At 33.3% G+C, this 17234-nt stretch overlaps 2 protein-coding genes across 3 annotated transcripts in view; both read right to left on the bottom strand.

Annotated features, from left to right (window-relative positions):
• Positions 1-1072: 1072 nt before the first annotated feature.
• LOC140054147 (PAX-interacting protein 1-like) overlaps positions 1073-17234 on the bottom strand; it is a 45423-nt gene continuing 29261 nt past the window's right edge. Inside the window, exons 3-19 of one of the 2 annotated variants that reach the window (XM_072099033.1) lie at positions 11430-11573; positions 10827-10934; positions 10224-10337; positions 9198-9774; positions 8786-8877; positions 8355-8450; positions 7968-8108; positions 7463-7584; positions 6051-6235; positions 5696-5739; positions 5462-5547; positions 5203-5311; positions 4682-4850; positions 4042-4142; positions 3454-3664; positions 2588-2647; positions 1073-1722 (exon numbers count right to left, since the gene is read on the bottom strand). In XM_072099033.1, coding sequence (XP_071955134.1) covers positions 1694-1722; positions 2588-2647; positions 3454-3664; positions 4042-4142; positions 4682-4850; positions 5203-5311; positions 5462-5547; positions 5696-5739; positions 6051-6235; positions 7463-7584; positions 7968-8108; positions 8355-8450; positions 8786-8877; positions 9198-9774; positions 10224-10337; positions 10827-10934; positions 11430-11573 — 2388 coding nt within the window. In that variant the 3' untranslated portion in view covers positions 1073-1693. Of the gene's footprint in view, positions 1724-2587; positions 2648-3453; positions 3665-4041; positions 4143-4681; positions 4851-5202; positions 5312-5461; positions 5548-5695; positions 5740-6050; positions 6236-7462; positions 7585-7967; positions 8109-8354; positions 8451-8785; positions 8878-9197; positions 9775-10223; positions 10338-10826; positions 10935-11429; positions 11574-17234 lie in introns of both variants that reach the window. The other variant, XM_072099032.1, reaches the window with a different exon arrangement.
• Positions 13352-17059, bottom strand: LOC140055079 (uncharacterized). Its single transcript, XM_072100278.1, has 7 exons — positions 16495-17059; positions 15938-16172; positions 15445-15604; positions 15114-15284; positions 14915-14983; positions 14604-14800; positions 13352-14359 (listed from the first exon to the last, which is right to left on the bottom strand). Exons 1-7 carry the CDS (start codon positions 16798-16800, stop codon positions 14064-14066), a joined length of 1434 nt encoding a protein of 477 aa, XP_071956379.1. The 5' UTR covers positions 16801-17059; the 3' UTR covers positions 13352-14063.

Genomic DNA, 17234 nt, shown 5'->3' with positions numbered 1-17234 from the left:
TTTGCGCTGCCATTTAACCGGTTACTAAAAAATTGTCCTGTTTCTGTTTCCAAGAAAGTGGGTTTAATTTTTCACATTGTTTTAACCGGTTATTTTTATGCAACAGAAACAGGACCTTATATTTAATAATCTATTCATCTCAATCATAAAAAATCGATTCAGGTTAGCAAAGTTACTTACCAATTCGTAATTCCTTAATGTGGACAAAATTCTACTGTAAAAGTTCATCACTGTAGCATATGATTTAAAAAAAGGAAGACTTGCAACGACATTAATGTCGAAGGATACGCCTTTTCCACGAAACCATAGAGATATTATAGTATCTCTATGACAAAACGGAAGACATCGATGAAAAACAATGCTGTGCAGAGGGAAGCGTAAAAAAAAAAAATAACATAGAGTTTTCATGCCCCCCCCCCCCGATACATTGTTTTGTGGAGAGTTGTCCCAGTCGCTTTTCAACAGCAACATCATTAAATGGTTGAAATGAAATAGAAAGTAACACTTCTATGACACGCATGAGGTATCGTATGTAATTTCAGATACAGTATTTAAGAAGAATAGATTTTGCGTGAAAATAACCAGTGGCGCATCAGTACCAGTGCCTAAAAAGTGCGTAACACAAAACAATTGTATTCTTCCAGGCGGAATTTTTATGTGCTCAGAAATCGATTAATCTTAATTATTCAAAGAGACGGGCTTCGCCCCCTGGGTCACGATCGGCTCCCCTGGCCCATGCTCGCAAAGTATTTCATTTTTATACGTTCCCTCATTATTAAAAACGGATCTGGGCCATTGGTTACGTCAGATCTATCGTCAAAGCCTTGGAAAATGAGGCGCTCAGGTTTGGTAGCGGAGTGAGCAGTTGTTGATCGTTTGGACTTCCCACCAAGATGGTGCCTCACTAAGTACTATGAGAAAGTGTGACGTCAGTGCAAACGATCTGCTGCAGCTTCTGTTTGACCGTTAAAACGGGAGAGAATAATCCGTGACAAGCGATACAAAATCGACCAATCAAATTACATGGAAAATGTTGAGGTTGAACTCAAATGATTTAAACAAACGTATCCAAATCTATATTTACAAATTAGTTAACATAGTTATAATTATATACAATAATTGTTTATGCACACATATGTTATAATAATGTTATTTGTGTATCAACCAATCAACTTTAAAAACAATGGTAATTGCTCAGCAATAATTTACATTTTAAAACAATATTTTCAGCTTGAGTTAAACACTAAAAATATGTCAAATTATTATTATAAAATGTGTACGTTAAATATTTAATAATTAATATATTATTTAATTTTTATTTTAATAATTATTATTCATGGAACAAATTAACACCAATGCTAACAATATACTGAATTGTCTCTATGCTTTTTGAGTCAACTCAGTTAAAAAAGTCAAACCATGTTTTGGCGTTGTCGGCTTAAGTATGTGAAAAATATAATTCACATGGAATATGTATAGTACAACATTATTGTTAATATAATACTGTAGTTGGGTTTAGCCCACTGGTAAATTTGGGATCCAGTCAAGCCTGACACTCTGCAAAGGGGCAACTTTGAATGAGCCAACTTTGAAAAGGGGTCTTCTTCTTCATCATTTCTGTCACCATAAATTGGTCAATACCTCTTGAAAATTCCAAGTATCACAGTAGCTAGACCAATCTGAAAGTATGATGTCAACCAACCTTGCCATAGTATTTAAATGTAATTATATGTTAAGGATAAATATTACATACAAATTTAATTCTAGTTGAATCTGTTAAAGGGTCTTTCACACCTGTTCCAACACAGTTCCGGTCCGGAAAATAGTTTTCAATCCACACGGATGCCAATCAATATGCGCATAGCCACATCACAACATGCTGGAACAGGTGAGAAAGACCCTTAATGCATAATAGCCACAAAATCGGCACAGGTTCAAGCCTCTCCTCAACCCATGGAGGAAATATATCTAAATAAATATCTGTATATATTTTCATCATACTCGACCATAGTTCGGGTGAGAGAACCAGTCCTCTTGTATAAGGACTTATTTACTACTTTTTCTTTATACTGGGTGGCCTCTTCAGTCAAAGACTGGTCTCCCAGAGGGCCAAGGTATGATGAGTGGTTATGTGTGACAGTGGCTGTGTGTAAACCAGTATACTGGGAGAACCCCTTACTTGACTCGAAAGATGTACTAGGTTCTTTAAAGTGCACAGGTGCTAGATGTGTACACTGGACCTATGGTTTATAGACCTTTTACGAAAAGTAAGCTTCGAACCCTCGTCGATGTTAAAGCTACATATTACGGTACCACTGTCTTAACCGCTCGGCCACTCACTAGATGAACAAAACAGGAGGACTTAAAACTGAAAGTCTAGTGTACACATCTGTGGTTAAGTAACCAATTTAATAAAATTCACGAGCACAATTAAATATGTACCTTTTTGCTGGCCAAGTAACAAGATGCAATTTTGAAGAACAGCTAACATAAATATTGAAACATAGTAATAAAAAAGATACTTGGCAATCTTAATACGTGAAAAACTAATAAATATTGTTTTTGCAATTACTTTAAAAAGGATATGAGTTAAAATCCAACTGCTGCTTCAGTACTCCAGTTAAAATGAACTCTGCATTGTGGATTTCTGTAAAAAAAATTAATAATTAATAACTGGAATCGATATGATGCGGGACATCAACCAATTCAAGTCAAGGCTGAAAAAAACTTGTCTACTTCTTTCTGCAAGTTTGCCCCCTATAGTATTGTTTGTTTGTTTTATCTTTATACTGGGTGACCTCTTCAGTCAAAGACTGATCTCCCAGAGGGCCCAGTTGGTGATCAGTGGCTGTGATGTACTAATACACCGGGGTAACCCCCTACTCGTCTCGAAAGATGTACTAGGTTCTTTAAAGTGCACACGAGCAAGTTGTGTACACTGGACAAGATAATAATATATAGAAACATATCGAGGGACACAAAAGCTACGGCTTTTTAAGTCTCAACATCAAGTAAATCAAGTGATTCTGGGTACTGTTTGCCCAGAATGAGTAATATCATCACATGTGTATCACATGACTAAACATACCCTAACCTTTCATGATACAGAAACCACATGTGACACACATCAGATGCCGTATTATGAAATTAGGCTATGATACTGGATAAATATTGTCACATGTGAAAATACAACACCGATAAATAAAAAGGACTTTCTGGCAATTCAACTTCAAAATAAATTCTCAAAAGACAAAATTTTAAACATTTATGTTGGTATTTTTCATGTAAAAATGTTTTAGTATTTTTATGTTTTTCCCATAGTAAATGCGGTACCAACTCAATCTTTCACTTATTAACCAATACATGAATTTATTATAAATATAAACAGTATTAGTATGTTTTCTAATCTCTTATCAATATCTAGAGCCCAGAGAAACAATGTTTAATTCTTACCTATGTGGTCATTAAACAGATCTCTACAGGACGGGAGATCATTATCACACGTCACGACTATGAAAGCAGTAGATGCAATGTTCTTCCGAATGACCATGATGTTCTTCAGCGATGGACGACTGATTAAAACCCGCCCTCCTGCACTCTCTATGATGTCCCGCATCATATCGATTCCAGGTTTCACTCCAGGGGTGAGATAGAAGATTAAATTCTGCACAAAACATAAATGTGTTTTATGTAAACAGTCTGGTCTTTTTTATGTAAAAAAAAAACCACTCCATGTTTTTATTATCAATAAACTAGCCTATGTTTTGTCATATAATGACTCATCCTCTCTATGATGTGATTGTCAGGCATTATATTCCCAGAAGTGGACGTATGAGAGTTCCTGCTTTTACCACCAACAGATACCGTGATTCTTTTGTAGTCAAGGGTATTGTTTTCTTAAATGAAGATCATAAAAGGTAACTTGTGGGGTAGTCTGATCTTTTTTGTATGTATATGTTGTTTTGCAAGCTACTGTAATTTCTTTTTATGGAGATAATAAAGTATGTCGTATGTATGTAAAATACTTTATTTGTTACTTACTTGAAACAATTTACAATGCTTTGATCGCATCATTGATTCCTTTAAATTGAAATTAAACGTCACCTCTGCTTCTTTGTCAGCCAGTACAAAATTTGTTTCATCTTAAAAAAAAACCACATATGAACAAATTGAAAAAAATGCGATTGTAAAGGTTAAAAGGTCGCATGATCAATCATAGTTTTAGTTTTATTGTAAAATACTTTAAATATTTGTACAAAATATATAGCAGGTATAAAAAAACATATTAATTTTTAAAAGTAATATAAAAAATCATAAATTAAAATGATTGTTGTGATGTAAACAAACAGAATAGAGGGCGGTATTTTAATTAACAACTTTTAGTTACTAGGTAGCCGACCAAAGAGGTTCTCCAGGATTCCTAAAAAATATTACTGCAGAGTTTGATGTTAAAGAAGTTTTAAACTCTGTCTACACTATCAAACTAGGTTGACAAAAAATGTGATGTGCCCATATATGGACATGATGTCATATCACTACCATATTTGAGCATATCACTGACATATTTAGGCACATCTCACTTTTTTTCGAACTACTTTGATAGAGCTTTAGATGATACGTTTGACACAATATAGATTAGGGATCTATTCAGTTTAATGACTGACTGAAAGGAATAACTAACCTAAAATATATCTGCTTTTGTAGCTTTCTTCCAACCAGGCTGGAGAAATTATATGACCACAGACAGAGACTCCAGATAGGAATTTAACAGTCCTGCTCACTTTAGCTGCTACTAAGTGGGTACACGTTTGAATAGAGTCTGCCACCTGACCACCTAACCTCTCTAATTTCTGAAAGAAAATCAAACCATGGAATAATTATTCAATGAATAGGAAAAAAAATCAAATAAAGGTGTGGCATCTTTTGGGAGGAGATGAAAATAGATCCTTTTATATTGGATGCTCATTGGAAAGCAATAGTTTTAAAGAAGATAGCATATCTGTAGAATTGCTTTGTGCAGATTTTTATAAATAAATATATGCATTTCATTTAACAAATCAAACGGCAAATTACTAAAATAATTGCAATGCTGTTGGTATATCAATGGATATATAAATTAAAAAGTGAATAATGAACGATTAAAACAGCCAGAAAGAAGTTGCAGATTTAAATTCTGTGTATTAAATTAATTATCATCATTACTCTTGTTAATTCTTTGACGATCTTTGGTTCGATTCCAGTAAATAGAACTTTTGGTGGCGCTCTGTGAGGGTCGATGGTGATTGTACAGTCCCAGTCTTCACCTTCTTTCCTGTAAAATATAATTTATAAATATAAAGTATTTTGTAATGTAAAAATCAATTCAAAATTCTCTAAATTTGTTATTTGTGGTTGAAACTAGTGAAAAAGGAATAAAAAATTAGGGTAAAGGTTTTGGAAGAGAGAAAGAGGAATGGATTACCTTTGTTTTTTAGCTGCTGATCCGACAGGGCTAGTGGGCTCATGTTTTCTCTTATCACCTTGTGATGCATGGCTAGCAATAAAGTCCTTCAAAAATAAAAGAAAAATCAAAGTAAAACAAAAATCCAAAATTGGTACCATTGCTACTTTTTTTCATGTTTTTTAGTTTGTAAATATATCATTTCTGTAAGATTTTAAAACACCTTAAAATTATAATATAAACAGTATTTTCTACCTTTCGTGCTGCAGGAGATATCTTCAGTGGAACCATCCAGGGTTCTGCGAAAAATGAAAGTATAACATTTGTCTGTCTGATATGGATACAATAAAATATTATATAATTCAGTAGTAAATTAATAAAGCAAAGTAAATGTTTATGTATTCAAATATTAACTACTACAATTGCAGCCGGAAAAGAAGTCCTCAGGCTGTACTTGAGTACTTTTTCATCACAGAGTTGATATACTTATGTATTAATCCTAACCTGATGGCTGTTTTACTGCATCATTTTGATTTAGCTCTTTGCTTATTTCATAGTGTACTTCCATTGAAATTCAGCCACTGATACCGTGTATTAAATGAATACTTACGCAGTAAATGAATATTTTGGTAGGAATCAATCCTAAATGGATCTTCTAAATCATACTGTTGATATCGGGGTGATGCGTAGTTCCGGACTCCTTCCACTCGACCCAGGATCAAGTCACTTAACCATTGTAGATTCACGAAGGGTATGCGCCACTCCCGTGCCTTTCCAAATTTCTCTCCTTCCAATCTGTGAATTAATATCTCATCTAATAATTTAATACGGCCATACTGCGTTGAAACACCGGTTCTCTTCAGATCACCGAAGTTAAGCAACGTTGGGCCCGGTTGCGTTCTGCATGGGATACCGTCTAGAAATCGCGGTGGGTGCTGTATATACATCAAAGAGTGATGGTGTAATGGTAATATCCGACTAGCATGTGATAGGCATTTGTTCGAGTTTATCTGTACCATACTAATTGCATCCTTAGGCAAGATGCTTTACTCTCATTGCCTCATCCTTCGGATGGGATGTAAAGCCGTTGGTCCCGTGTACTGTACTTAACACAGCACGTTAAAGAATTTGGTACACTATTCGAAAAGAGTAGGGGATCGTCTCCCGGTGTGCTGATCTGGTAGGCGCTGCACTGCTGGCTGCCGTGGGTCTGTGGAGGGCCTAATCCGAATTTCCTCAGTTTCTAGTTAAACTTGAGGACCAGTAATATACATTTAACATTTTTATCTTAATATGAATATTCTTGGTAACATTAATAGAAAAATTCTTATCAATAAGTCATTGGTTGGTTTAGTTTATGCTGAAAAAAAGTACATTAGCTATCCAATTATATGGTTTAAAAAAAATATATCATAATTTGATAACTGTCCCATGAGGCTAATTATTTTCAAAGCTAAGGTCAGACCTTGAATTAATGTTAACACTGTCCATATGGAGCTTATTAACAGAGCAATATAATTTAAAATGTTTTATAACAAACACATAACTTAAGTAAATTTGAATTTATACTTTAAAATGCATTCAAGTGTCATTCAAATAGGGTTCTTTTTGAACAAAAATTTATCAAATTGTAAAGTTTTCTTTTTTGTTATCTAAACAAATAGACGGCATATAATTTTAATATCAGTTAAATGTGAACTTAATAGGGGTGTTCACTATTAACCTGTCCTTAACCATAAACATTATTTCCAATCTAGAATAATCAATTTAGTCAACTAGACTTACTTTCAGGCTGAATTATGGTATAGTGGCGATTGGTCTGTGACCCATGACGGGGTTGAGGAGCTATTAATAAAACATCTGGGGATAGGTCATGGAACATCACTGTAACTATCAACAAGTCCAGTTGACTAGATTTCTTTTGTTTTTATAACTACCCGGATGAATGACAATATCCACAATCCTATTCCACAATACATCCCTTCTAATATAGTTAATTTTTGTGAGAGTTTACAATTTTACCTGTTACATAAAAGTAGAGTGTTTGCTCTGCTAAAGAATCCTGTATACTTGGCGCCTGCAACCTCTAACATTGTCTTCACATCAATTCGATCCTTTCCTTCAAAACCAGTAATGGCCACAACCTGTAGATATATAATATTTGAAAAAGAAACCTTTAGTGTGCTCATCTATAATGGCTCTACTCTGCAGTCAAATTCTGATCGCCATCAGTAAGTCGATGGGCCTAGCGCCTAGCTTTGATTCTACCTCACTAAATAGACCAGTACATCTTTCAACTTATAAAAATATTCTATCTATTCCACTCAAAAGCATTCACTACTTCTATACTAATAGAATCATTTTATCTTGTGATACATACTATATACATACTACATTTAGAATATCAGAAATTCTTAAATAAAGACTTTCTTAAAGTTTATGGTTTTGATTTTGATAATTCGGGACATTTCCTCATGACAGGACAACAACACTGGTCCTATAATAGAGGTTCTACGTTACTGCTTACCTGGTCCTTACACACAGTAGTTGGCATTGGGTAGGCGTAGACAGGGAAATGAATGGCTTTCCACGGAGGCAGCATTTTCTTGCGATTTAAGCAATCATTCAACCAGTTGGCTGTTACACATCGCTTACTATCCTTCACAGCCTAAAAATAAATTAAACAACATGTACATATGTAGCTATATTCTTATATTCTCTTAAAAAAAGTTCTTATAATAATACAAATTATTTTCTTGAACGTCATTTTGTGGTTTAGTGGCTGTTTTTTTTTTTGCATTTAAACATTTATTTACTTTCAATGACATAGTAACAAAATAAAAGGAGATACATAATAAGACGTTTATATGTGGTGATTTAAATGAAAATATAAAAAAAAAAAGAAAAACCTTACTAATTTAAAAATATCTGTCATTTGAGTATCACATAAAACATGAGTAATGCGATCGGAATAACAATCATCAACTATTCCCCCGTGTTCACGGATAACCTGAAAAAATAGATAAATAAAAAACATCACAGAACGTTTTTTACTTGTAAGTTTTTTAACCTAAATAAATCATAATAACACAACCAGATTAACAAAAACACATTAACTTCTATCCATACAGAATTACCCCAGGGACAAAATTGTGTTGAGGTTAAATACAGTATGTGCTAGAGTTGGTCGCCTACAGTACTGCTGTTAATGTACTATATGATGTTTATTCTCTACTTTTAATAATTCAAGGTTAATGTGAACACATTAAGTGCCAGTTTGACTGAACTTTTAGGTTTAGTATATAGTGGAATCTATTTTACTAAATGACACAATTTTTGTTTTACCTTTTTCCATGTCTCTGTGTACTCCTTCCCTATTAGTTCTGGGTATTCAATTACTAAAAATATGCAACCAAGCAGGCAGCAATCAGGAGTTACTATAAAATAAACATTTAAATCATTAAAACAATGCACTTGATGCATTTAGAATGCTTTTCTCCAACATGGCAGCTGCTACACTGAAACTGCCTAATACAGCAATTCAGCAAGTATACCTGTAAAGTAAAAACAATATAAGTATATAAAGAATAAACAATGGTCATTTCAGTAACATCGCCTAGCACTCACTGGGGTGTACACCACCATACACAACGCTGGTACTGACACACCGTCCTGTGTAATCTATTTATTTCAGGCCTATATTGTTGATGATCTCAATTGACTTTGAGACTAGAGTAGATTTATAGAATTTACTTACATGTTACAGTGGGATCATGGCCAAAAAAATGTGGCTGTGTTGGCTGCTGTACAGGCTGTCCAGGGATAGCATTGAAGCTTACCATGTGCGCTGGGTTTTGCTGACCCCCAAGTCTGCTCAAGACCTCAGCAAGCTGCCTTGGATCAAGGTCTTGTATTGGCGATTGCATAAAACCTGTGTTATTTGTAATGTTACGCAATGTCCGTGGTGATGATGCGTTTTCTAAGCTTGCAACCGCCCTGGGAGATTTAGGAGTCTTTTTACGTTCTGTTTTTGGCTTCGTTCTGGTTTTTGTTTTCTGTTTTTTAACCGGCTCAAGCGGTTCCAGTTTTTCAATGTTCCAAGGTTTTGATATGTGAAACAAGGGCGCTTTCTTTTCCGGTACAGCAACTGGTGCGATTACTTCTTCCTTTTCGAGCTCTTCGACTACTTCTGGTTCCTTCATCTCTTCTTCAAGAAGAAGTCTTGGGTGATATATCTCTTCATCAATAATCTTTTTATTGCCAATACAATCTGTAACCCAATCTGGCATTACGATTTTGATAGCAGTGTGTTCCAGTGAATGGACATATTTGTTCTTGGAAACAAAAGTAAAAATGTTTCAAATTATTTTCCATTTCTCATTCATGTAAGCTTACTTAACAATAAATTAATTAAAATGAGAGAGGCAAAACCCAAAAATACAAATAACCTACTAAAAAAAACAAATACTCTAAACAAATTTGTTTCCAGTCTGTAGATAACTGCCCTAGTATATTTTCATGATCAATTATAGGTACCTATAATTATTTAATATGGTGAGTTTATAAAAAATATTACAGAAGAACCAGACACCTCTACTTGGGATACCCTGAAAAGAACAATTGATGTGGTTCAAAAATATGGCTAACCCCTATTCAGGGGACTCTGCTATTTAACGGACACTTTATTAGGTCCCACAGGTGTTACTTTAATAGGGTTTACTGTATTTTGCTATAGTATTTATTGTCTTACAGCAAAAAGAAATATGATAAAGAGTAATTTTACCCCTTCCGGTTTGAGTACCATCAAATGAGTGGTAGACTTGTTCAACTGTTGTTGGCATCGACCGCCATAGAAAGTTATCATTGCCCATAGTGAGTTCAAGTCATCCTTGGGTATCTGAAGATAACAAGTTATTAATTGATTGAACACTTTATTTCAGAATAAAACAATCAATACAAAATGGAAAATCACACTAAAATAGGATTTCTCCCATTTAGTGAAGAGATTTGAAGATCAGTAAACAGACAGTTCATGGTACTCCTAACAAAATCATTTTCACTATTCAAAACTCGTATTCTAAAACCATAGATGCACTTACTACAAATCAAAAAATTGATAAATAAAAAATATTGTCAATATACAGTACTGTAGTAGTGTATGTATATTGTAGCATGAATTATTCAATTTTCATTTTTTTTATTTAATTAAAGAATTGTTTGTAAATGTTGCTTTTTAAGTATCTCTAAGAAATAAGGGGAGAAAAAAAGGTATAAACTGGAAATAAAATACTTTTATACGAAAAACAACAGTATGAAATCACATAGTTATTTCTTTGCCCTCCCCAAACCTTCATGCATATTTTGGGATGAATTATACTAAAATTACCTTTGACGGTGTGGCTACCACTCCTGTAAAGAGTTGACTGACCTCTGGTGAGAAGGCTGAAAATGGTAACTTCACCCCACATTGTAATGACCTTAATACCCATCCAGGCTATAAAAACAAAATACCAAATTTATTACTGTATATAATATTTTAACAGGGGGTTTAGCACAATCACTCAAAAGACTAGATTTTGGAATGTGTTTATTGGTAAAAAAATATTTTGGACCTTTTGCTTGAACTCTAGAAAGGTCTAGTATTGTATTGGGAGAGTTTTCGGTTTTTAGAAAGTTCGATATTTAAAAAAAAAATTCATTTATTAAAAAATATCGTGATTGCAGCACAAGCTGAATTACTGTACAACAATATTAACAATAATATAAAAATACAGAAGAAATATCAAAAACATTAAAATATCAAAATATAAACAATGGAAAATAAACAAAAAACCAAATGCTGAGTCAAGGCAAAACAACTTGCGAGAGCGAAAGAGAAATTGCATAAGATGATCGTCAAAAACGGGAATTGTATACAGTTATCATTAAGAAGTTTGGCAAGGAAGGGGATAGCACTGTTGGCATATTTTTGTAATATGTATGGACTTACAGTGACCACTGGAAGATCAAACAGATGTTTAGCTTCACTAATTTCTGGATGGTCATTTTCTTCGGTGTCTGCTATCACCAAAGTCACCAGACCAGTCAGGTATGAATCTTGCTTTCCTCCACCTTTATCTAAAAGCTCCTGAATCTAAAAAAAAAACACAAAAGAAGCATGTATTAAGTAAGTTGATTTTACTTTTTTATGTTGAATTATTATATATTAAACTACGCTGCGGCTAGGACCAAGGCTACAGTAGGTATAGTATTACTAATAGTTAGTCTATACTATTACTGTACCAGGGAAAAATTTCATTGAAACATTTTGTTTGGCAATGTTGCTAAACTGATTTTTGTATTGTATTTTTTGCTACACAATTTTCAAAATGTGTAGCAATAAGGTTGTTTTGTATACTATAGCTTTTTGCTATGCTACAGTACACTGTATATGTGTTATGCGCGATTTGAACGATTTGCGCAATTTGAAATTACACAAAAATAATCCTTGCGCAATTTGAATTGAAACATGTGTTTCAAATTGCGCAAGCAACGTATTAAATTGCGCAAGTAATCTGCAAATTGCGCAAGGTTTTTCGACAGATTGTGAAATCATGCACACCCATATTTTTATAGTAATTTCTAAGAATGATTCAAAATTAAAGATAAATATCGCATTTCCTTATTTTAGTAGTGCAAATATTGTTATAAGTTAGCATACCGTCGAAGAACCGACGAAGGAAAACGAAGCGGTGGTGTTCCACCAGGCGGGCGCGGCACGGGCGGCCGGCTATAGGCCTACTACTCTAGCCTTGCTAGGGTCTGGACTACTGATACTGACTAGGTTACATGGCCTAGCTTAAACTAATATTAAAAACTTAAAAAGTGAGTATTAACATTATCTTCATTGAAATGGTCTTATTTACCCTATATAATAAAATACTAAATTTTAAACTCCTCTGCCTAGGCCTAGCCTAGCCATGTATGGGAAAATTTACAGTTCGTTTTCAAATTGCGCAAAGGTGTCATATTGCGCAAGAAGTATCTTGCGCAATTTACAAATTGTGCAGCGCAATTTAAAATTGCGCAAAAAAATCCTTGCGCAATTTTAAATTGCGCAAGAATTCTTTGCGCAATTTCAAATTGCGCAAGGATTTTTTTGCGCAATTTTAAATTGCGCAAATCGTTCAAATCGCGCATAACATACAGTATGTATTACTATTACTAAATGTCTATCAAATTAAATTGTAACAAATTGTAATATTTATAAACTAGGCCTAGGCATAGGCGGCTTTATTAAATATTATTATTCGTGTTCGTTCGGCTTTTTTTTAAACTTAGAACTTCTAGGCCTAGGCCTAAATTGTTTGTGCACGCAAAATTACCAATTTAAAATTGCTTCATTCAACACACAACACATAGGCCTTACGGCGAAGCTGAAATGATGCCTGGAAAAGCAATCCCGTTCCTCATCAAGCATAATACTTTTTTACCACATATACTGTTCTAAATAAATACTAATAGTACAAAAAGTAAAAGTTCCACAAAAAAATACCTGGCGTTTGGTAGAAAATTACCGTTAAAATTGGTAAATATGCCAACGATTTCTTACGAAATAGCGAGGCTGAAACAACTGGTGGCGCACTATAACTAGACTGTACTATTATTATCACGGTTTATAAGAAATATATAGGCAAGTTATTTAATATCAAAATAGATTTATTCTTTATTTTTTTAAATAAATTTGGTGAATACAAATTTATATTAACTCTAAAATTAAAATTTAGAGTTAATAATTATCCCCCGACATTAAAACATTTATAATTACAAATGGCTTCAACTGTTCGTATAATGGTTTCTCCCGACAGGTAGGCTATTAATAGCAGTAGAAATACAGCAGCAATATTATGCGAAGTTTATACCGTAGGATGTACAGAGTGACTGATATGATTTAACTGTGAAACATATAGAACACATATTCCTAGTAATAAACACCAATGCAATAGTAAATTTAAATTATTAAATAAAATACAAACATCAAATATTTGTTTTGTTTCAATGTAATTGTATTTATTCTCATGGTTAATATTTTTCTTTATATTCTCATGGTTACACAATTTCTTTTAATGGTTACACAATTTCTTTATATTCTCATAGTTACTATTTTTCTTTATATTCTCATGGTTACAGTTTTTATTATTATATTCTCATGGTTAAATTATTTATTTATATTCTCATGGTTACAGTTTTTATTATTATATTCTCGTGGTTACATTATTTATTTATATTCTCATGGTTACAGTTTTTATTATTATATTCTCATGGTTATATTATTTATTTATATTCTCATGGTTTCCATTTTGTTTTCATTTTTTTTAAATCTTTTTTTTTATTCACATGCTCACAGTTTCTGTTTGCATAACCATGGTTAGTGTTTCACATTGGTTATAGTGTAGGCCTATTACATTACAGTTACTTTTTATGATGATTTTGTTGCATTCAAAACCGTATAAACTATATTTCATATTCATCTTCCTCATAGTCTAATTCACCATAGTCTAATTCATCATCTTCAATGCCATAGTCTGGTGTGTCTTCTTTTTCTTCTTCTTCTTCTCTTGTCCTGTTTTCACACTCATCTCATTCACACTCGAACAGTTAATCCTAGAGCAAGTGACTTTGGAGTCTGCCTTCTTCCTTTCCAAGCAAGGTACAGGATGTCCTGGCATATCGATAAAATTTTCGTTCGAGTTTCTTCAGTAACATCTGAAAATGAGGTTTGTATAGTATCTTCTGCAGCACCAACACACTTTGCGATTAGATTAAACAACTCATATGGCACAATTTCAGATATGTCAACATCATTAATGTCCGCTGCTCTTGGAGGCCATTCACTCTGCATACCTTTGTTTGATTTGATGGCATTATTTACTATCGTACCTGCAAGTACATTTTATAGCATTGGGTGAATGAAACATAGTAATAATAAATTTATATAAAGCATATACTGTATTGTGTACAGCATTTATGATCGACACCACTTACTATCATAACAGTTTTGTTTTTTGAGTGCATACAGCTTTCACCTCTTTGATCCACAGCATTTCCTTAATTATGCAATAACATTTATTGTTGTTATTTAAAAATAAACCAATATATACAAGTTATTGTATTTTAACCGTACCTGCAAAATATAGAGTCCTTAGTTTGTCTCTATTGTCACCATCAGTGGAGATTTCGTGTGTTGTAGAAGTAGTTGGAATATCTATGTCATACTTTGATGATTCATCTGTCTCCGTTGTACTTTTTCCTGATGACAAAAATGGATCAGCCACAAATCCTGGGGATACATTGCTAAAGTACACCAGAACTGATTCATTTCTAATTAAGAAAAAATAAATAAAATATTTAGTTTGACCAATCCACAAAAAGATTTTTTTTTTAAATTATCCCTGGTGAAATAATCATTTAATATAAACACACTAAGCAACTAACCTTCTTGTGGGTGAATGAAAAATTAGGTTAGGATAATCCATCCTGAGCTTCTTCTTCAACACGTCTGATCTATAAATAACACATTAATTGATTATAATTAATTGTAACACAGATAAAATGAAGAAATTATTACAGTAACTGGATCTCAAAAATATTACAAAATTATTTCATCGTTTTTAAGAAGGGATCGACAGCCTACCTTATAGTTGACAAGTAAACTTTTTCTGTTTTTTCAATTGATTTCATGAAAAGCTTTTGGAGTTTTGCGAGTCTTAGTATCTCCTGTCCATACTGTAACCGTTTATCAATTACATCTCTGCAAAATACCTTATAGCTTTGCTTATATGTTAAAAAAACACTTTCCAATTCCCTGTAAATAATAATAAATACTGTATTATTAAAATATATTTTAATATTTTATAGATTTTGGTGTTTAAAAATTCAACATTTAGACTGAAGCAAATAAAAAAAAAATTTAAAATGTAAATTTAAAAAACCAACAGAGTTTTAGAAAGTTACGTTTTACTCACTTTCCAGAATCATGTCGTTTACGTGAATTAACAACTATTTTGGTGTAGTTTTTGTAACATTGGTCATGATATCGCACTTCAATACAAGCACAGCTTTTGCCTCGAATGTCTTTTAAAATACTTTCGTCCTCTCTCATTTCTGCAGCTTTTCGCAACATTCCTGTCATAAATCAAATCAACAAAAGCAATAGTGTGTAATTCCTAAATGATTGAAATGATATTTTGTTATGCATAACTACAGCATGGAGATATAAAATGTATAGCTCCATGATTACACTATATAGCAAAGGTTCACATGGAAGAAATGTCCTGGAACACCTCATTATGCTGTACAGTAGGAAGGTTTTCTAATTGGATTACATCAGTTGAGCCTGCAAAACTCATTATAGGATGGGGATTAGAAAGCAGATTGATTAATTAACCATATGTTTACAAATTTCAAGGATAGGAGAAACAACAATAACAAGTGAATTTTTTTTCTTCAAATAATTACCTGCATCATCTGTTAAAGCCTTTTTTAATTTATCATGACCTCTTTTGCCTTGGATCGTCACTAATTTGTCTTGCAATTTACAAATGATACATTTCTTTGGCAAAATTGTGGCTTTTTGAACCATTGCTGTGGCTGAACTACTTCTCAAAAAATGCTTGGCCCTCTTAACTGGTGGCTCATCTGGGCTCTCACTGTCTCCTGCTTGGGATCTCTTTTTGGCAACTCTTGTTTCAGCCTAAACATCAATTTCAACGTATAATTAATTTATACAGCATTTTATTTTGTCTTATATAGAGCCTATATTGGTATTTAACTAAAATTAATTTTGTAGCCTACTGAATAATATATACTGTATAATATAATATGGCCTAGGCCTAGGGCCTAGGCCTACGTAGTAGTACTGGTACTAGTAGAAAGCCCAATCAACAACCAAGCACAGAAACTAATAAGGGCACAATATAGATCTATAAGTAAGTGCAGTAGCACCCTATATACTGTATCATTTAACTATATTATTAACTCTTAGAGTATTCTGATAATAATAAACCAAATATTACCTTTTTTAGTCGAGATGTATCAGTATATCGCCTGTAACAGGTAGCATGAAAACCTAAGCCTGGATGCTCGCGTACGACATCGTCAAACGATTTACCTTCATCAGACATACCAAGCTCCGTCAAATGTATGGCGATTTCCTTGCCGTCTCCATCTAATTTTATCCAACTCTTTGAACAGAGCAACACTTTATTCCATCGAATCTCAGTAATTGGACTGATAATTTCATTTGAATGCTTGTAAATTTGGAAAAAACATTTCAACTTTACTTTGTCTGAGCGAGAAGATCCTTCCTCGTCGGACGCCATTTCGTGTTTACATCGTGCTGATTTTGACGTCTGCTGCCTAAACGTCGCGTATGATTGGTTTAACTGATGTCATGTGATACAAAATGGCAACTGCGAAAATATATTCTTTTATACTTTTAAAATCAAGATTTCTTTAAAATGTCAGGAAAATTTTCGTGGAACTTTTTAATACGTGATTAATTTATTTTTATGTATATGAATCAAGAGAGTTCACTTATTATGCTTAATGAGGAACAAGAAAAAATGTTTTCATCTTCACCGTAAGGCCTAACAAGCAAGAAAATAATTACTTACTTAGGCCTAGCATACATAAGACCTATTTATTCCCAACAAAATGTCTTAAAATTACTCAACTGAGTGAACTTGAATGATCTAGGCCTAGCCTCTAGTACACAACCTATATGCAGATTGGCCTATCCTCCCCCGGGCCCTGC

Source organism: Antedon mediterranea, chromosome 7, assembly GCF_964355755.1.
Source record: "Antedon mediterranea chromosome 7, ecAntMedi1.1, whole genome shotgun sequence".
NCBI classification, from domain to species: domain Eukaryota; kingdom Metazoa; phylum Echinodermata; class Crinoidea; order Comatulida; family Antedonidae; genus Antedon; species Antedon mediterranea.
Note: the sequence above shows the minus strand (reverse complement) of the source record. Positions and strands in the feature narration are given on the sequence as shown.